Genomic DNA, 23,451 nt, shown 5'->3' on the forward strand with positions numbered 1-23,451 from the left:
ATTGTTTTATGTTTGGTCAAGTGGGGTACCGACGTCCAATGAGATTTGCGGAAAAACTAAGAAAAATAATAAAAATATATATATATATATATATTTAGATATTTCTCCTCCAATACATCTCCAATACTCTACTACCTACGTGTGTTATTTACACTGTAACATTTCATGGGAATGTATTAAAAGTTTCAGTATCGGTTACATTAAGTAATCAGCCGTCAGGTGACCGGGTCAGACCGAGGCATACTGAATAAATTTGTGACGCCGCCTTAATTCAGCAGCATGATGAAGTCTTCGCGATAAGTCACATTTAGACTTCCAGTCTTTCTTCCCTGAATCGTTCGAGGGCAGCGCGTTATACTATGCTTCATGGACAAACCACGGTAAAAAAACTAGCCATACAAAGATAAAAAGTATAAATATATCTATTCTAGGTTTTCATTGGAAGTACAGACTTAAACACACCAGCGAAAACTTCAGTAACACCAAACATCACAGTTCGACATTTACGGATAAACCCTCAGACGTGGGAGTGGTTCCCCACACTTAGGTTTGACGTCAGTGGCTGTCATATTAAGGAGATCGGTAAGTTGAATTGTATTGTGTGGCTTACGTCACCAGTCTGTGGTTAAATTGTTTGCTTGATTAATTAACGTCCTATTAACAGCTATGGTTAAATTGTATGTTGTGGCTTACGTCACGAGTCTGTGGTTAAATTGTATGGTATAGCTTACGTCATGCGTCAGTGGTACCGAGTATTGGAAGTATTTCAATGTCTCTTTATTTCAATGTCTCTTTTTTATTATTTTAAATAACGAAATAAAAATAGTGTTAATAAGAATATAAACATAATTAAATTGCAGGCTATTATCTCATGAGATACTTTCTCTCTGTATTTCTCTCTCCCTCTCATTACTGTCATAGAGCAGTAAAGTACTTTGATTCGTCAAGTGGAAAAATCGTTTTCTATACAAGTATGTGTGTTGTTACTACAGACCATGAAAACATCAAACATTCCCTCAAATGCGTGTTGGTTTCCTTCGTGTTCCTTTCGTTTTTCGTTTGCGCTTCCGGATTCCTTTCGTTCGTTTTCATTCGTTTGCGATTGAGCTGTTATTTGAATCCATTTTTGTTCGTACAAACAACGATCACCCTGCTTTCTTTGACTTCTTAATAAAATTTCTAAACAAATTTAATATTCCACGCACCATTTTTTGTGGTGATTTTAACCTTGTACTTAACTCTGATATTGACTCCTGAAATATGTATATGTACATCTAAAATAACCTTAAACAACGCAAAAGGACTTATCTTATGGAAGGCTAATTTAACGATTTTAGGAATTATTGACCTTGAATGAAAGTCAAGTTCATTCATATTAACAAAAATTATAACCTTTTATATCAGTATGCTTCAAGCCTAATATTATGTATCTAGGCCTTCCGTAACATCACAAGAAGTCCACAAGATGACTTTATTTTGAACGCCATTGCTGTCCCGTATGGTTTAAATATAATAAATGAATTTGTGTTTTCAATTTAGCAGTATATGGTTACCGTGTTATCTGTATTTGACTTGGTTTTAACAATGTATCATTTGCTTATATTATTATTTTATCTTCATTTGTCGTGGAATAATTTTAACCTTAAACAACGCAAAAGGACTTATCTTATGGAAGGCTAATTTAACGATTTTAGGAATTATTGACCTTGAATGAAAGTCAAGTTCATTCATATTAACAAAAATTATAACCTTTTATATCAGTATGCTTCAAGCCTAATATTATGTATCTAGGCCTTCCGTAACATCACAAGAAGTCCACAAGATGACTTTATTTTGAACGCCATTGCTGTCCCGTATGGTTTAAATATAATAAATGAATTTGTGTTTTCAATTTAGCAGTATATGGTTACCGTGTTATCTGTATTTGACTTGGTTTTAACAATGTATCATTTGCTTATATTATTATTTTATCTTCATTTGTCGTGGAATAATTTTTGCTTTATTATTATATCAATCAATTTCACCATTATTTGATTTGATGATATATATATTTGATTTACACCTATCATTGTTAAATCTGGTGTTATCATTATATTATTTTCATCTATCGTTATATTATTTGATTTCATCTTCATTTGAAACTTATTTTCCAAATGCAAAACAAAAATGCAATGTACAATCTTCAAATTTCTTGATTTGAAATGACATCTGAAATATAAACAGTCTGGAATACAACCTTTGATATTACTATTTAACAAGTATAGTGTTTGTCTAGTGTCGCTTAGATAATCTGTTTATTCGACTTTCCTAATAAAATATTTCATATTCATAAATAAACAGTTAAGGATGTATTCTTCTGAGGTTTCAGTCCCATTGAAGTCTCGTTTCAACATAGATCAAAGAAGTTATGAGATTTTCAAATATAATTTATCAGTATCTGTAGCAAGTTGCCAGATGCAAATTTTGTCAAAAAATTACATTTCTATTTTCAGTAGATTTTTTTAAACGGGGATTTTAAGAAATGACCCATTTGGCGGCCATTTTGAAATTGTGTCTTTTTTCGCTTCAAGTAGAGCCACAGTTTTAACATTTTTTACTGAAATTGTTTTTACTTAAATCATTACTGCGCCAGCATTTTTAGCTGTATTTAGCTAAAATTTGCTGCAAATCGTTACTAGGTTCGTAGTAATTAAAATATTGAGCATTAATATGTGAAACAATACACTTTTGTGACTTTATTTTTACATTTAATGGTAATCTGGGCACTTTTATTTTTTACTCTAAAATACTGAAAAATAACAAAAATTCAAATGGGGCAAAAAAGTAAGCACACGGACCCCCAATTTTTCTTCCTGATTTAGAAAGAACAACCGTTTCCCTATTGATATGCAAAATAATAACAAAAGTTTAATACCAGAACTTTTTCTATAAAGGGTTAAATTTGGCAAAAATGGCTGAAAATGGTGCATTTTGTTGCACAAAATTAAGGGGTAGGGGTAGCATATGTTGTTATTCTGAGAAAAAATATTAGTCTAATTGATCAAAACTGGTATATTTTTAAAGAAGACTACTAGAAAATGAATTCTACAAACATTCATACATATCAAACACCTCATTAAGAAATTATGGCTTTAATCTCTAACTTATATGGCCAAAATGGCAAAATTCCCATAAAATCCAATATTTTGTCAACTGGGTGTCTTTGAGTGACAAAAGCTCAAAAACGAGCACACGGACATATGTTTTTTCTTCCATTTTCTTTTATGGTACAAACTCCTTTTTCCAAAAATCCATATGAGAAAAAAAGTTTAATACAAGAAAATTTTGACTTCTCAGAGGTGTACATCCTTAAGCTAAATTAATGGGTTTAATTTCTGGACATTTGAAACATTTAATGATAAACACAAAAATTCCTCGAGTTGAATTGACATGCAATCATAAAAAGAATCATGTAAGATATCTATCGACTCCATTAAACCTTGTTAACGTTTGCGTGACAGTAAATAAACTATTAGAAACTGAATTTATATTATTTATATATAGTATATATTTCTTATACAACCGCCGCAATCGTACAGACCTTTTGACGAAACGAAACCTACAATACCAGAAAATGCAAAGCGGGCATTCAATAGAAATTACTAAGAATTGCATTAAATCATTTTTGTAGCTAACATGTTTCGTCCGTCGTCGTGCTCCGTGTGCCATTCGTAAACTTTCCACATTTTTAGTAGTAAAATCAGGCTGAAACTTGTATGAAATGATCATGACATTGCACCGACAAAGTGTTTTTATTTTTCTAATCGATCCAAAATCCATAATGAGGAAAAACGGTATAAAGCTAGTATATTAATAATCCGAAATAAAAGGCCAAAATAAATTCAAAGTAAAATCAAAATCATTTCTATGGAATATATATTCAGCCACTATAGGGCCTTCTTCAGTCCGAAATAACACTTGTTTACATCTATTGTGTGCAGGTACGAAATGTCTCGGCCCGTTTGATGTATACGGCGGGTTATTTCGACCCAACATGCTATGTGCACTAAATCAACCCCAGTGTTTAAACAATGGTTATAACCGCAAGATACTTTATCAGATAGACTTGTGTAGCCATAAACATAACACTGACGTATCAAAAGGGGATATTATATGCAATCACATGCACAGTCGAAACGTCAGACATACCAGCTTTTCGAGGTGACAATCGACTAAGGGTATGTTATTGTTTTGAGACAACTCGTACCTCACACTTTTCTGTAGACATAGTGCCTATTACATCAAATCTAATAAATAAAACAGAGATTCCTATTATCATTACGTTTGATCAAAAAGGATCAGAGAAAAAAAAATCATTTTAAACTCCTTCTGATGAATCATAACATGGTCCGACAAGGTGTTTCGTGTTGATCACAAATCTGAGATTGCCCGATAACCGTTGGGCCTCTTTTTTTGATAAGTTCTTGCAAGAAACCCTAGGTTCTGATATTCTAGGTCGTGGCGAACGGTTTATGTGTACGCACTCTATATCGACTACATAACGATATCCACGCCTATGAAATTGAATTAGGAACCATTAATTATTGTTCCTTACATCCTTAAGAACCTTCTGGGGATATTGGAAAATTAAAATTTATAAGTTAATTAGAGTAAAACAAAATATTAAAGCACCACGTATTGAGGGTCGTGGCAAACCGTTTCTGTGTACGCACTCTATATCGACTACATAACGATATCCACGCCTATGAAATTGAATTAGGAACCATTAATTATTGTTCCTTGCATCCTTAAGAACCTTCTGGGAATATTGGAAAATTAAAATTTACAATTTCATGAGATTAACACAAACTATTAAACCACCACGTACAATGTATTGAGGGTCGTGGCGAACCGTTTATGTATACGCACTCTATATCGACTACATAACGATATCCACGCCTATGAAATTGAATTAGGAAACATTAATCATTGTTCCTTACATCCTTAAGAACCTTCGGGGGTATTTAAAAATTAAAATTGATAATTTAATCAGAGTAAAACAAACTATTAAACCACCACGTATTGAGGGTCGTGGCGAACCGTTTATGTGTACGCACTCTATATCGACTACATAACGATATCCACGCCTATGAAATTGAATTAGGAACCATTAATTATTGTTCCTTACATCCTTAAGAACCTTCTGGGGATATTGGAAAATTAAAATTTACAATTTCATTAGATTAAAACAAAATATTAAACCACCACGTATTGAGGGTCGTGGCGAACCGTTTCTGTGTACGCACTCTATATCGACTACATAACGATATCCACGCCTATGAAATTGAATTAGGAACCATTAATTATTGTTCCTTACATCCTTAAGAACCTTCGGGGGATATTTAAAAATTAAAATTTATAATTTAATTAGAATAAAACAAAATATTAAACCACCACGTATTGAGGGTCGTGGCGAACCGTTTCTGTGTACGCACTCTATGTCGACTACATAACGATATCCACGCCTATGAAATTGAATTAGGAACCATTGATTATTGTTCCTTACATCCTTAAGAACCTTCTGGGGATATTGGAAAATTAAAATTTATAATTTAATTAGAGTAAAACAAAATATTAAAGCACCACGTATTGAGGGTCGTGGCGAACCGTTTCTGTGTACGCACTCTATATCGACTACATAACGATATCCACGCCTATGAAATTGAATTAGGAACCATTAATTATTGTTCCTTACATCCTTAAGAACCTTCGGGGGATATTTAAAAATTAAAATTGATAATTTAATCAGAGTAAAACAAACTTTTAAACCACCACGTACAATGTATTGAGGGTCGTGGCGAACCGTTTATGTATACGCACTCTATATCGACTACATAACGATATCCACGCCTATGAAATTGAATTAAGAACCATTAATTATTGTTTCGTACATCCTTAAGAATCTTCGGGGGATTTTTAAAAATTAAAATTGATAATTTAATCAGAGTAAAACAAACTTTTAAACCACCACGTACAATGTATTGAGGGTCGTGGCGAACCGTTTATGTATACGCACTCTATATCGACTACATAACGATATCCACGCCTATGAAATTGAATTAAGAACCATTAATTATTGTTTCGCACATCCTTAAGAATCTTCGGGGGATTTTTAAAAATTAAAATTTATAATTTAATTGAGTAAAACAAACTATTAAACCACCACGTATTGAGGGTCGTGGCGAACCGTTTATGTGTACGCACTCTATATCGACTACATAACGATATCCACGCCTATGAAATTGAATTAGGAACATTAATTATTGTTCCTTACATCCGTAAGAACCTTCTGGGGATATTGGAAAATTAAAATTTATAATTTAATTAGAGTAAAACAAAATATTAAACCACTACGTATTGAGGGTTGTGGCGAACCGTTTCTGTGTACGCACTCTATATCGACTACATAATGATATCCACGCCTATGAAATTGAATTAGGAACCATTAATTATTGTTCCTTACATCCTTAAGAACCTTCTGGGGATATTGGAAAATTAAAATTTACAATTTAATTAGAGTAAAACAAAATATTAAACCACCACGTATTGAGGGTCGTGGCGAACCGTTTATGTGTACGCACTCTATATCGACTACATAATGGCCCTGCAGGTAGGGCGTTAGAATTGTACCTGCTGCCCCTATTGCATGATCGTAAAAGGCGACTAAATTTAGGATCTTATCTTTTCTCTTCTTCCTGACTGACTTTATCTTTCCTAATGCCTCCCTTGGCATCGCCTCACTTTTGGCCTTGAGTTGAGCGTTCGCCCCTGTGAGGAAGGCTCTGGGTTCTGTCCCCTGGCCGAGACACACCAAAGTCTATAAGAGTTTTTGCTCCTGCTTAGCGCTCAGCATACAGGGAGTGGGACGACTGGTTGGCCCGTTGTCAGTATAAAGTGACCGGGTGGGGTGTGTTGCTTGGTGTCTTTGGCGGCAAGCTTCAGTGATATAGCACTATAAAAAGGGCAATAGTTCCACTATACAAGAAGACACAACACGAATATACCGCAGTCTCCCAAAACACGCACCTCGCACAACATACACGCAATGCACTGCATACATGGGAGGCCGTCCTTACATGACCATAGCTGTTTATAGGACGTTAATTAATCAAACAAACAAACAAAGTATAAAGTTGATAGCATACAGATAATTGCCATGGTTAAAATTGCATGAATGTAAATTCAATAGTTTACATTGGCAACATATTGGCTTTGTTTACTCTTTTAAGTCCAAACTTTCAAATATATAAGTATTCAAGTATAACTTAATGATTGGCTGCCATACAAATTAAGTAATTGAAATGACACTTTGCAAAAGAGAACAAAAAGACATTTTATCGTATATGTAGCACGCAAAAAGTTGATAACCTAACTAAGTCTTTTCCAAAATATTATGCATCCATGTATATCAATTTGTGGTCAAGATATAATTTAGATAGCTTTTAATAAGATAGATTTTTTTTGTTACTGTATAGTTGTATTTTTTTAATATCAACTCATTTCAAATAATTCAGCTGAACAAAGTCTTCCCATCTCTTTCGACCGGTACGAGTAATGTTAATTGTTATCCACTTATATAGTACAATTTATATGAATTATTTAATCTTAGTAGGAATAGAAGGATATTCAATTTGACATATTCATACATTTTTCAATCAGGTATTTTCTGATAGCAGGTATTAAACCATGATACTCTACAAAATATGTATTAATCTGATGAATTAAATTTGCAGCAAGAATTGGACCGCAATTCCGGTCTAATTCACCCAGCAATTTCCATTTGACATGTCAATTTACTTTGAATATTGGTGACAATACTGTTTTTATAAGGCTTGATTCAGGAAAAAACATAACTGTAGTAAACGATTTAATAAAGGTTAGTGACATGCTTACTTTTTACAGTTTTGATGAAATCATACAAAAGTGTAATTGTTACTTACACCGTTTTCAACCTCTTCATTCGAGAAAGTGCCAGGCAGCTCTAGATCCTCTTCGTTTTCATCATTATCATCATCATCATCATCATTTACATCATCATCCTGTTAATGGAGAAGTTGTTTTACTCGTAATTTCAGTAAGCCCTGGGTTGTAAATTATTTTGTTACCGTTGTTAGAGTATCCCTTTCATTGAAATCAGCATATGAAAGAGTGTTATTATCTTCATATGGAAAGATGTTTTGTTATGTTTCTCTATTTCTGTCTTACGAATATTTCAATAAATGATTATATTCAAACTACATATATGGAAATATGTATGTTAAACTTAAGAAAATGAATAAAAAGGTTATTTTTACCTCGAGTAATGTAAATGGAGGAGTTGATTCCAATGGTAGAATAGGAACTGCCACCTTCATGTGCCATTCATCTGTATCAGTCTTTGAAGATCAATGAAATGCATTTTAGATATATATTATGCAATGTTACAATAAATCTGGCATAATTCATATTTCAAAATTCAATGAGTATTGACTTTTTATTTATAAAAATACCTGATATATATTTCTTAAAAAGCAAATTTAAAAAAAAAGTTTTCCTTCATATTCTCTGCTATGATGCTGTGGTTAGAAATAATCACCATTAAGGAATGAAGCTTACAGGCAGACAGTGATTACTGTAATAATTGAAATAATAATAAACTTTATTTATTGAGGATGGATTTACATGTTAAGCCAAAGGCCTATCTACCATATGGTCCTCAAATACATGATACGCTTAACTCCACTGGTGTTGGTTTGAGATTTTGCCTACAAAATGTACCATCACTTTGCAATGGCTACTGACAAGCTATACTATTTGTATTGCACGTATTTCGCAGCAGACGCTGCAATAACTGATATGCAACACATGTAAAGGTTATAAATGTTAATGCAGCTGTGTTTACCTGACATGACTGTCCGTCTTTGAAAGCATCATTGCTTGTTGTAAAAGATGTAAAATGTTTATAATAATTATTGTAAGCGGAAACGGTATTATCATATATGAAGGAATATTATGATATGTAAAAAAATACTTTTGTCAACTAAGCATTATTTTGAGCATTGTGACACAGGAATATTAATACTTTATTTGAAATATTATCACTATCTTTTTATAATATACGTAGTCAAAGGATAAATGAAAATATGATTTTTGGTGTGACAGTGTCTTTTTACCTTGAAATTGTTTCCTTTTCTTTGTTCCAACCTAGAGAGAAATCATTGAAGTATTAACGGAAACGTATTGATTTTACAATGATATCTCAATGACAGGCAACGAAGCCAAAAAACATCAAAGATAAAGTGATGTTGCCAGGCTGTGTTCACATTTAAAAGTTTGAGCCAAATCACGTATGATTAAATGATTTTTGATGCTTTTATGAAAAGCCCCTAATTCAAAATTGGAAAATACTTTTAAACACATTCTTAATGAAAAACCTTCAAATTGCGAAGTTTCGGGTTGAAATAAATAGCTTATATTTGAGATAAGTAGTACAATGTAGTACCTGACACTCTCTACAAATGAAATGTGGCGGTTCCTGCCATTCATCAAAACCAAGACAATCTGGATGATACCAGTCTTCACAGCATTCACACTGCCAATATTTTCTAAAAGTTAAATTCAGATATTTAGAGAAATATTGTCAGCAAACAGTTTCTAAAATAATATGTTTGACTTATTCGACTATCATGGTATTCAATTCACATAATAATGATACCGTTATTGGATAAATATATATCATTAATTGCATGGAAATTGTATATGATTGGAAATCCAAAACATATTTCCGGTTTATTTATTGTAATTGATATTTCATCACGTGACGTGATGAAATTGAGACATCTATATACTTCACTATTACATTAATTGCTGAACTAGAAAGTCGTATAGGTGCCGTTATATACTGCCTCATGCATGTTCATGTCGTCACCAGGATAATGGGTGGAAAATCTTTCTCCATCCCACACTTTGTTACTGGTGGTATATTTACCTGCCATCATTTTTTCTTTTGCAGACACAAAATGTGTAAGCATTCTTTTTTATCTTTGGGTACACATATGAGACGCGTTTCCTCTGTCAAATATAAGACATATTGTCTTTCGTAATGAAAGAAGTAATTGACATGTACATATATAAATAATGTGGTGAAGCAATATTTCTAGAGAACTATTGTAATATCATATGTACATTGGTCATTTGAACATGGAAAGAATTTTAACACTACAATTTTGAATTTTTTCATAATGCTGTTACGGTTTAAGTATTTGAACATTTGGTGAGTTAAATATCCAGTTTACTATAGAGATATTTATGTTAAGAATTGTAAACGAAATTAAAGTATCAATGGAACGAAAGGTAAGTGAAAAAAACATTAAGGCCAGGTAAATCATAACTGTAAGTACAACACGCATGTGAAGACACATACCTTTTTACAACCTCTGTCTTGGTTTTTCCTGGTCTCATGCGACACTGTAACAAAAGAAACTTTCATATGGAATTATAGTGTTACAGTGGTGTAAATCAAAGCTTTATTTGTTTTAAATTGTAGGTGTTAAATAATACGTCTTATTTCTTGTTTCCATGAAATAAATATAAGTTTATAGCGTCATTATATATAAACTTCTTTAGATTTCAGTAAAGGAGATAAATTAAGCACAGTCAGACAAACAGTCTTCCTACGCACTGGTTTAAATTCCATGTTTCAATATATATTTCAAAACATTCTGCATCGATTAGAAATACTTTCATCCTACGCACCTGTTTCTTTAACGGCTGGCGATTTGTCATTGACCGTTGCATTTTCATTAACTGGAGTTTCCTGTTGTTTCTCTGAAAAAAAGTCAACATCATTAAATTGCACCACAATTAAGTCATTAAATTTGCAAGCAATATGTTCTGACATGCTGTTCCCAATAACTACCCAAATCGCATTATAGTTGATGCTTTTCCAACTTTTTAAAATCGCATGGAAATGGACAATACACTAAATATCAGGTTTCATAACCATTGCGACCATGTGGCCGTGAGTCCATGAATAGATTTCAGTAAAGGAGATAAATTAAACACAGAAAAGTTTTGTCAATCAGACAAACAGTCTTCCTACGCACTGGTTTAAATTCCATGTTTCAATATATATTTCAAAACATTCTGCATCAATTAGAAATACTTTCATCCTACGCACCTGTTTCTTTAACGGCTGGCCATTTGTCATTGACCGTTGCATTTTCATTAACTGGAGTTTCCTGTTGTTTAAAGAGAAAAGTTCCACTATACAAGAAGACACTACATGATTATACTGCAGTCTCCCGAAACACGCACCTCGCACAACATACACACAACACACCGCATACATGGGAGGCCGTCCTTACATGACCATAGCTGTTAATAGGACATTAATTAATCAAACAAACAAACAAACATCTCTGAAAAAAAGTCAACATCATTAAATTGCACCACAATTAAGTCATTAAATTTGCAAGCAATATGTTCTGACATGCTGTTCCCAATAACTACCCAAATCGCATTATAGTTGATGCTTTTTCAACTTTTTAAAATCGCATGGAAATGGACAATACACTAAATATTAGGTTTCATAACCATTGCGACCATGTGGCCGTGAGTCCATGAATAGATTTCAGTAAAGGAGATAAATTAAGCACAGAAAAGTTTTGTCAATCAGACAAACAGTCTTCCTACGCACTGGTTTAAATTCCATGTTTCAATATATATTTCAAAACATTCTGCATCGATTAGAAATACTTACATCCTACGCACCTGTTTCTTTAACGGCTGGCGATTTGTCATTGACCGTTGCATTTTCTGACAATCATGTGAATAATGCTATAAATTGTCTGTTAATATTTCAATATGGGTATCCAAAAATAAGAGAGATAACTTTTGTTGTTATGAACTAAATAAAATCAAAGTAGTGGAAGTGCTGAAAAGTTAATATACCAATCAAATATATATAGACTTTGATGATAAGTATGAAATTTTTTTAATGATGGCAGCAATGACAACCAACTTGGCTTTCAAATTGACTTCAAAAATAACATTTATTTAGGACAATGCCAGCAACTTTTCAGGCAACTGTCAACTGTGTTATAGGTTTTCAAAGGAAACGTTAAAACCCATGTGGGACGGCGCACAATGATAATAGGTCATCCTGACCCTTCGGGTCAAATGACCTAAGACGCAATTGACTGTATTTAATAACTCATCCTAAATAAATATATTCAAGTGACATCTTCTTGTCATGGTGCTTACGACTGTGAAATTATAAAAACAGTAGGATGAGTGGGCAGATTCAAAATGACAGGCCATCCAGATGGGAGACAAAAATGATAATAAGCATAGGAACAAACCATATCCACATCTCATTATTGTCAGTGCTAATATCTTCCTTTCATTTTGAATGTCGTCTCTTGACCACTCAAACTGGTATCCCACCTTCTTACTGAAGTTTTCAGCAAACAGTTCAAACGTCGACAACATAAAAATTTTCAAAACTTTGCAAAAAAAGTAGAAAGTAGATATTAAAGTCTATCTACCAGTATTAATACTTACATGTATACAACTTTCACAACCTAACTATGCATCAAACTGGAAATTACAAGAAACTCATAACTTATAACAAGAACGAAGCAACTTCATAAATGATGCCATTCCGACACCAACATGTACTTCCTTCGGTCCTTTTGGTGTAGAAGTTCATTCTCCTTTGGACCAATGAGCTACAAATCAGAATACCTAAGTTTCCAATTATCTCCCTGTAACTACAGCACATTTTGAACATGAAAACATATGTAAAATTTTTTTTTTATTTTTTATTTTTTTTTTATAGAAATTACTCTCTAACTTATACCTTCAAAAGAATTAATCATATTTACTGATTATAATACTGTTTACATTTTACATTAAAACCTAAACTCCACAAGATAAACTATCAAACTGTTTGGCATGTTGCACAGTTTCCACTGTCCACTGCTGGCCTGTACCATCATCGGCATTGATGAAATTGCTAAAAAGTTAAAATAGACTTTGATCAATTATAAACATTGTGCATTCAATGTAAAATTGTTACATTGATATCAAAGTTACAATATTTAAATTCACAATATTCAAATCAAAATTTCAATTTTTTATAAGAAATGAAGAAGTTCGAAAACACCCATGACGTTACATTGCCACTCAGATAAATACAAAATATTTACAAGACACTCAGATAAAGACAATATATTTACAAGACATGTGAAATTCTACAAAGATTCTTCATCACCTTTTCAAACTAATGTTTATAAGGAAGACTGGACTGCAGACAAAAAAGAAATCTAAGTAACACACCATATCAAGAATGACATTACGCGAACAACTATAATTATTCCAGTTCTCATAAATTAGTTATGCTTTGATGTTATCATACATTTCTACTACTAACAGACAAAAGTGAAAGTAGTACATTGCAACAACAAATACTCTTACAAACCTGTAAACGAAAATTACTTCAAAAGTTATTTCCCTATGAAAATACATTGAAGTTTTTAGTTGATGCTAGGTGTCATTAAAAAAAAGTTCATTATATAGAATACAAGATAATACTTCCAAATACTAGTTCTCCAGAGGGAGAATATATATAAGCATTAAATAGTATAAATTTCCCTTCCACAAATTTTCAGCCACTTGGCCATCTTCAGGTACATAGAAACACAAGAAAAAAGACAATATCTGGAAAAAAACCCATTATTTTTCAATAGACTTTTACTTTTAAAGACTACATTTCATCAAACTGCGTAAAAATATTCTCTTATTACTGGGAATTTAGTTAATTTCTTCATTTGTTTCATTAAATTTTCAACACAAAATTGATATATCTTTTCATTTAGGCTGATATTATTTTGTTTAACTAAATAATCATTCATGACTTTTACACATTGCCTCATTGGTTGAATTTATCAAATATATTGATAACATTGATAGGCTCCATAAATTTGCCCGATTAACAAAAAGCACTCATAACAAAAATGGCAGTAATATGAAGGGCAATTGAGAAGTTCTCAGCATTAATGCATTATATGTTGCATTTTTCCCCATCATAACATACATAATCAGAACTGCATTTATAATTCACATATAGATACAATATTTGAGAACCAAAGTACCTATTTTAAAACAGTTTTTTCCTTGACCATCCAGAAAGTCTTCTATAAATTGTGTTGTCTAATTATGTGGCAGAATATTGTTACCATTAGTGGTCGTTTTGCAATTTCTGACATAGAAATAAATATCAAGATCAGGCCAAAAAATAAAAATTTCAAATCAGATGTGAGCCATGCCAGTTGGACAATTGTAAACAAGAGCACTGGCTTAATTTAACAACGCATTCAGGCTCCGTAAGTTTTGTTGGTTTTTTTTTTCAATCACTATTTCAGCATTTTAATTTAATTTTATGATTTCTTTTAACCTGCATTAGTGACATACTTTCCTAAACAGGTGTTACCCTTCAGGTTCTGCTACGCTTTAATCTAACCTTTCACTACTAATTATAGAACATAAATAATCAACTTTCCAGCAGGAATAACCTATTTTGCTTTATCTTTAAAGTGCTACTGCTTCCATAAAAGTGATCAGATGACACAAGCATTCCAATTCTGTGACACAAAAATGTCAAGAAATTACAAAGCTGAAAAAAAATCCTTAGACTTTGTCAATATATATTCAAAACTTATCAATCACCCTTCATATCTGAACTTAAATTGATAACAAAACAAACAACTTTCAAAATACAGTCAAACCTGTCTATAACGACAACTGAAGGGGAGAATGAAAAACAGTCACTATAGACAGGTTTCCTTTATAGACAGGTTGGGGCGTTCGTGCCAACCAGCATGCTAGTTAAATAAAACATATTTATATTAATGCAAAACAAACCTGCTATTGGATATTTATATATTTATTACCATGCATTATTTAAGAACTAATTGTATCAATATATTTCAGTAATTTGTGTTCATTTCATTTCTAATGAACACTGTCGTGAAAGAAACAGTCAACGGGATCTACGACGAAACACATACGGATACAGATACAGATGTTTGGATGGGGCTTTCAAACGCAATAGGAAATTATGATCATAAAAAATCAACTCGTTATGATACACACTTAGTCTAGTAGTAATTTTTCTCAGCTATGATCATGATAATTACCTAATTACTGACTTGACATTGTCTTGAATTATCTGTGCAAGATTATTTTGAGACAATGTATGGGTGTAATATTTTTACAGTGCATTCTCGCTGGCAAGTCGTGTGCAATGTTGTCGTGTAACCAGAATTTCATCAGACAAATTGCATGATATTTCAGTAATTTAACATGATATATTAATTTCATATGACAATATACTTAAATTAAATAGACTACATCTCAAAACTTTCTTGTAAATCAACGGTTAATAGTTGCAATATCAAAACTTTACAATCCAAATCTTGTTTTTGTATTTCATGTAAATGCAGCATAGGTCAAATATTTTTGAAAAAGTAATGCAATTTGTTTTTAAGGATAAAGTTTAAAGTTTATCCATTCAAAGTATATCAAATAAAATAAAATTTAAAGGTAGTCTCATTAATTCTGAACTAATATTGTAACTTGCAGTGTTTGTACCCATATTCAAAGTTATAATGCCAAACAACAATGCTCTAATGATTTTTAAGTTCAGCAGCAGATTTGTTTGATAAATACTGCTTTCTGTACATGTACAAGTTACCAACTGCTACATATATGACAATATGTCACGTACACGCATGCACAGAAATTTAGGCCCTGCAGCTGTTAAGGCATATCTAGATAAAAGAGTATGTTTAATGGAGACTACCCTTAAAGGATTTATAAGACAATTATGATTTATAAACAGTATGCCAATAAAATTGTATAATTTTGCCATGTTTCTGGTTGAACAGCAAAATTGAAATCAGTCTTTTACATCTTATGCTTCAATATTGCTTGATTCACACAAATGAAATTTTCCTTATTCCATAAATAAATTTTTCGTCCAGGATATGTTTTTGGTGATGACGCTATACAATTTCATTGCTAATTTTCAAAATTTAATTCAACATTGAAACAAATACTGTTCTACATACCACCAAAACTGTAGTAAAGCATTACAAACAGTTTTGTTCTCTCCCATTGGGTTCATGTATATAAGTGTTTTTTGTTGTGGTTGAATGATCTATATACACACAAATACATGTAATATATTAATGACATATGTTTACAAACGATGAATACATATTTGAATACATATGATATATTAATACATCTAAAGTAACAAAGTACATTGTCCTTGCATAGCAATGATATAGATAAAACAGAACTATGACACAACTGTTGAGCACTTTAGCCCCATCAACTGAGCTTTTCACAAATGACATTACAAATAATGAAATGTAACTATAAAAGACAATGACAACATCTAGCAATGGTATGCAGAAACAAATGAATTAATTCAAATTATTTTCATTCCATTTTCATGGTATCAGAGATTTTACAAAGGGAACATTATAATATCATCATTACTGCATTATAAACTCACATTTAAAAACTATGATCACCGGATCGTATTTAAAAGGGAATCACAAGAACTGGAATTAATTAATTCACATTTAAACTAAATATAAATAGTATGTAATGATTTGTTTTTCTTTTTGCCATTGTAAGATGTTGTTGGCTCTAATAGGTCCATTTCATTATTTGTGATTTCATCATTGTTATGGCGACATTTATTAATATATTCTGAATAGCTTCTTTTGACAGAGCGAAATTGATCAGTATTTGTGTTATTCTTTTCTTTTACTTATGAATACCGGATATATATATATATATATAATAAAATATATGATATATATATTTATGACAAAACAAAGATTACACTAAGCAGTTTTGTGTTATTGGATAGTAATGTGTTAATGTATTAGCTTCAAAATTATTATGATAATTTACTGATTTATTGATAGAAGAACTTTATCAGACACATCCGTAAAAAGCCCTCTTTTAAACAATGCACAACATTTACAGGCACTACCTCAACCCATTTTCCTATAAAGTCAAAAGGAATACTTACAAGTAAAACCCAGTGGTGTCCTCCTTCATTCACGGCAGCAATGCAGGCATCATACTTTTGAAAATTTTCCTGTAATGCAGTGTTATCCTTCAGTATCTAAATGTCCTATACATAACATCCCTTTGAAATGGGAAAATTCATGTATTTTAATACAAATATTTTTAAATTCATAATTTACCTTTTCTTAGCTACAGATAATTTTGAGTTAAAAAATCATGTTCCAATTCATTCTTTACTTTATCATTTACAAACAGCGTTCAAATTATCACATTTTTATTGAGAGCCTTTATGGATTAACGTTGCTGAACAATTGCGTACCATTGATAAAAACAAGCTCCTCTGTCCATGTCCCTGGAATGATGCTGTGGCTACCACACAACTTATGTGTAGAATGTTAGTACCATTACATAGCAGTGAAAGGTATGCATCAATGATCTGAAAGATCAAATCATTTGTACAATTAACACTGATATCACTAACAATAATGAAATATTTATATCTAACAGTTGCTCATTGTGTATACCTTTATGTCTTTCACACAAGTGTGCCTTTATTATCATATAAAAGGTTGGGAATGGTGCTGTGAGTACTATGTCACCAATGTCTTTGATTAGGATTGAATGATATTTGAAATTTCAGTTTCTCTGAATCTATTTAAATGATGTTTTGTAGTAAACTGTCATTGTCAAAAGTAATCCTTAAATAGAGATTTCCATTTTATTTTGTTTATAAGCACTGCATTACTTTCAAACAAAACTTTAGTCACATTTTTCATTGCATCTGGCAGAGTATATCGTTTATTGTTGAAGCATTCAAAGTAATTCAAAATTAACAAGAGGCCCATGGGTCTTAACAGTCACCAGAGTCTGAATATATAATGAAACAAATAATGAAACAAATTAAAGACATATAAACAATATATACTGGGCCTTGAAGCTGGTCTTTGTTTGTTTGTTTGTTTGATTTATTAACGTCCTATTAACAGCTATGGTCATGTAAGGACGGCCTCCCATGTATGCGGTGTGTTGTGTGTATGTTGTGCGAGGTGAGTGTACTGGGAGACTGCGGTATGTTCGTGTTGTGTCTTCTTGTATAGTGGAACTATTGCCCTTTTTATAGTGCTATGTCACTGAAGCATGCCGCCGAAGACACCAAGCAACACACCCCACCCGGTCACATTATACTGACAACGGGCGAACCAGTCGTCCCACTCCCTCTATGCTGAACGCTAAGCAGGAGCAGAAACCACCACTTTTATAGACTTTGGTGTGTCTCGGCCAGGGGACAGAACCCAGAGCCTTCCTCACAGGGGCGAACGCTCAACTCAAGGCCAAAAGTGAGGCGGTGCCAAGGGAGGCATTAGGAAAGATAAAGTCAGTTAGGAAGAAGAGAAAAGATATGATCCTAAATTTAGTCGCCTTTTACGATCATGCAATAGGGACAGCTACAATTCTAACGCCCTACCTGCAGGGCCAAAAAAAAGGAAGATCATTTTCAAATAGATAACTATTACACCACACAGAGAGACAGAGTGAATATATGTTTGGTTCAACTTCTCAAAATTTATTCTTCTTTATGGACAAAACTCCAAACATCATGAACCTGTATTACCAAATTTGAAAATAACCTTGTTTTGATGGCATAAGGCAAAATCTTATTTCAATAACTGAAAGACTTGTTGATTATAAAATTTTGGATTGAGGACTACCCAATGATTTCTTTCAAATTGGACATAGTAACAAGTATGATATCTGAATATTTTGAAGGAGTTGTGTATATAATCAGTTCTGAAACTCAAAATATAATTAAACCATGGGAGCTAGATCAGATAACATTCGAATCATACAAAAAATTCAAGTTAAAGAGATTATTTCCAGTAACTTTGTAATTATGTTTGTGTGTTAGGGAAATAAAGCAGATTTTCACTTAATTAGTAAACATTTATTTACTGACGGTACTTACGCAGGTCGAAAAAAGTAGCTGTCTTCTGGATGCTGACTTTGAACATCGTCTATCATTTTTGCTACCTCATTTTGGTCCTCTTGCCCAGACTGAAGACTATATAAAATAATAAATATATAACATATAATAAGATCCTATTAAGGAGATGAAAGAGTTTTCTCTAAACAAGATAATCTGAAGGCTATGTATATATAGATTTTACACAACAAACTACTGTTAGATATATTCATTTCACTCATTAAATTACAACATGGCTGTGATGTCATCTATTGTTTTAGCTTGAGGTATAGTCAGAGCAAAGTCGACTATTATCACCTACTACTGTGGCATAGTTACCTTTTCTTGTGGAATAGTTTGTGAACTATTCTACAGTTAAAGGCGAATTTAATGACTGGTGAACATAACTTATCACGTAGTCAACATTATATCCATATTCCTTTAGGAAATTTACATTAATAAAATCCAGGGAGAGATGGCACAATAGTAATATGAAAGCAACAAACAAATCAAGATTTCCAAGTTTCAACAATGATAATTCCTAGGTACCTGTTGTGATGTATTTTTACACTTATTTACCTGGTATCTTTTTATGTAACTATGTAATTTTCGTCACTTCTTTCCAAAAGAAATTTTATCATTTCTTCCACAGCCACTCTATCCCTAACCCAGCTAATAATTCAATTTAATAAATCCATGAAATGTTTAGATGGAATACCACAGCACAACTTTCTCAAAAAGAAATTACACTTCATATTTAGTAAAAATGGCATCTATTTAAGTGACAATTCAGTGTAAGAGTTTATCAAAATTTGCACATATTTTGGAAACAAACCAGTTCTAATGGAAATTAGATCAGTTGGCTTTACGGTGATATGCCAGAAAAGCCCACTGCAGGTAAATGTACGTGAAATGGTCAAACTCGCTTGCAGTCCGCCATTACACATTGTGGCTGGACATCTTGTATGCCGGACCATGGCCCTTGCGAGTGTAGTAAAGATTTTTTTGTCTAGAACTACTCAAATCCCTCTTACAGTAGTGTGTTTATTAGATGCATGTACTTGTCTAAAAATGATTTCATCAACTCATCAGTGGTTCTGTATTGCATTTGTTTAACGCATGTGACTCTGGCCCAGGTATGGGTACATTACATGTTATACATGCTTATTGGTATTGATCAACGATTTGGAATTTCAACGGTATCCAACAAAATATTTAAAAATGTCGTGGAAATTTTGTTAATATTTCTTGTTACTGGCATATATTTCATAAGGAATGTAGAACAAACATTTACGTCATATTTTGCCCTTTAAAACTTTAGATTAAAAAATCATCACTACTGAGTTCAAAACTGCATGCAGGGCTATATATGTATGGTCCTCCATGTTGAACAGTGAAAACTAAATTGTCAATGAGTAAATGTTTGGGCTTGAGTACCATTTAGTACTTGTCCATGGATCTTTCAAGAAGTTCATACAAATCATGATTAGTAAGACAATGGAATGCATCATAAATAAAGATCTCAAGGTCTTATATGGGTTTACCTTGAGTTGTGAAATATTTTAAAAATACTAATGTATGGTAATAGTAGAGAGTACCGGTGAAATTCGATGGCATGTTTAAAATATGAGAAACATCTCAAACTGTGGAAAAGTCAAGATAATGAATAGTTCAATAGAACAATTCATTATCTTTACTATTCCGCTCCTTTCGGTGCTTCTGCTATTCTTATTTCTTGAACGTTACAAACACTAGCTTCAGCGAGTGTCTATTACAAATTTTATGATATACAAATAACTGTCAAGAATGTAATATTTGAAGTATCCAAGTACTATAAATATATACAATATAATCCGATCAGAATTATAACATGTGTGTTATCAATAAATATTTGTATGATAACCCACCTTCCTCCCACCACTGCATGGTCAATGTGGTTCCTTACATAGTTAGATGTTGGATGGAAACTCCTGTTTCCTTTACTGGAATCTGGTGCCAGTTCCTTTTCTACATATTTGTCAACCAAAATTTTTACACTAGACACATTTCTGTGCCCCTCCTCAGCCAAGGATTTTATTTTAGAAATCACTTTTTTATCAAGTGATTGTGTGTATCCAGCAATCTTAAAAAAAAAAAAAACAATTAATGCACTACGACCATCCAAATAATATAAAACTCTTCACCTGAAAAACACTTCAACATCAATTCAACATTGTGTTTAAGTACAGAAAATGTAGCATACCGATGATAATTCATAGATGCACATCATTTCTACAATATGAATTCATCTTACAACAATGCAGTTCACAAACATGAAAGTAAAGCACTTTAAGATTTTAATTCAACATTCCCTTCATGAACTCAGTTACTATTATCAACATGGCAGTTATTGAAACTCCTATCGTTACCCTGTTTTATTTTACAGTTTTCTTTCACATATAATTAAAGCAGAAAGCCTTTGGAATGAATGAATGAAACCTTCATTTCAGAGAGTAAAGAAGATATTCAATGCATGCAGCAAACAAATCAATAGATAATGAAAACATAATTTCGGCTACAAATGCGAACAATAATTTCTAGTTCAATCAATTTACCTCTCCTGTGGGATGATTCTGGTGAGCATCCTCTGATGGAATAGAGGCAAATATCTTCAGACGTTTCTCTGTAGCCTCACTGAATTGTGATTTCAGGGATGCAGACATCAGCCTCCGGGACCTTTTTGTGTTGGCACCATTTATCTGCTATATATCAACTACATCAAACAAAATGTTCTCTATCGAAATCTAGCCAAATTAATAGTCTAGTTTATTGATGTTTTCTGTAAAATCAACAACCAGAGTACCCAAAGAAAAAATTCAGATCTACGGTCATAACCTCGCAACTTCTTCACTTGGGTTTGCAATGTTCAACCCTTAGGTGGAAGGCTACTCAGGTAAAACATATCAGAACACCTTCAACACTTGAGCAACCAAAATCCCTTGAAGTAGTATTGTATCATTAATCCTATCTTCATGGAAAGTAATTTCAATCTTTTCCTTAACAAAAACATGCATTTTCAAATCATGTCAAACAAAAACATTACGTTTATAAATCACACATTAAAGAGACAATTCAGCGAGGCTAATTCTGTTATACAGTATAACCACAAAGAAAACTATGACATAAATGTATTGTTCTACATTCCTTATGAAATATATACCGGTAACGAGAAATATTGACAAATTCCACGACATTTTTGAGTATTTTGATTGATACTGTTAAAATTCCAAATCGTTTATCAATACGATTAAGTATAGGAGAAACACCGAAAACTGTGGAATAGTCAAGATAATGAAATGTTCGAGGACAGCTCAACATGGAGGACCATACATATGTAGCTCTGTGTGCAGATTTTGAACACAGTACTAGTAGTGATGATTTCTGGATTTAAATGTAAAGTGATTTGGGCAAACAAATTTACAACAACAACAAAAAAATATATACCTTAATATTTTGGATCAAAATACTACCGGTACATATACATACACAAAAAAGTGACATCGTGTGACAAAATAGTGTGTTTTTGAAAGTATTCCTTGTGGATTAATCTTCATGAAAAGTGATGGAATGTACATTTTTTTGATAGATGCAGTTTTTATGGAATATCAAGTGATTTGGATAACGAAATATGGAAAAATCATGTCAAGCATTGCATCTGTAATTTCATTTTGGCAGAGAATTCAGCATTTGTCTCATGGAATTTAATCTTAATCTTCTCTTCTCTGGATTTGTTAAATTTAGTTCTTTTATGGATTGTGAATACAGAGGCTGTGAACAAAATGATGAAATTTATTTTTGAATGAAATGATGAAAATTGTATATATCGGTATTATGAAAATAAGTTTACAAATACATCATGACAACCTTGACAAGTAAATAGGTTAATTTTTAATCCATCTCTACCTGGATTTAGTGAATGAGGATGTATTTCTGACTACATGCTAAGCTATGTTCACCAGTTCATCAGTTACCTTTTCCCGTGGAATAGTATACAGCAAAGGTAACTATTCCACAGTAGTAGGTGATAATAGTAGACTTTGCTCTGACTATACCTCAAGCTATAACAATAGATGACATCACAGCCATGCTTTAAGCAGGTATAACATGAACTTGTATGCTGTACCCATACCCGAGCAAAAATCACTTACGTTAATCAAATGCAATACATAACCACTGGGGAGTTGGTGCATCAAAAACATGCACCTAATGACGTAAACACACTACTTCAATAGCGTTTTCAGTAGTTCTAGACAAAGAAATCTTTATTACACTGGTAGAGCCAAGGTTCGATTGAAGATTGAACAATTCACATAAATTTCACT

At 32.5% G+C, this 23,451-nt stretch overlaps 1 protein-coding gene across 1 annotated transcript in view; it reads left to right on the forward strand.

Moving 5' to 3' along the window:
- Positions 1-23,451, forward strand: part of LOC138330707 (uncharacterized) — a 64,537-nt gene that overhangs the window by 35,114 nt on the left and 5,972 nt on the right. The window contains exon 2 of the mRNA XM_069278242.1: positions 432-582. Coding sequence (XP_069134343.1) covers positions 432-582 — 151 coding nt within the window. The remainder of the gene's footprint in view (positions 1-431; positions 583-23,451) is intronic.

This window comes from Argopecten irradians, chromosome 9, assembly GCF_041381155.1.
Source record: "Argopecten irradians isolate NY chromosome 9, Ai_NY, whole genome shotgun sequence".
NCBI lineage: Eukaryota > Metazoa > Mollusca > Bivalvia > Pectinida > Pectinidae > Argopecten > Argopecten irradians.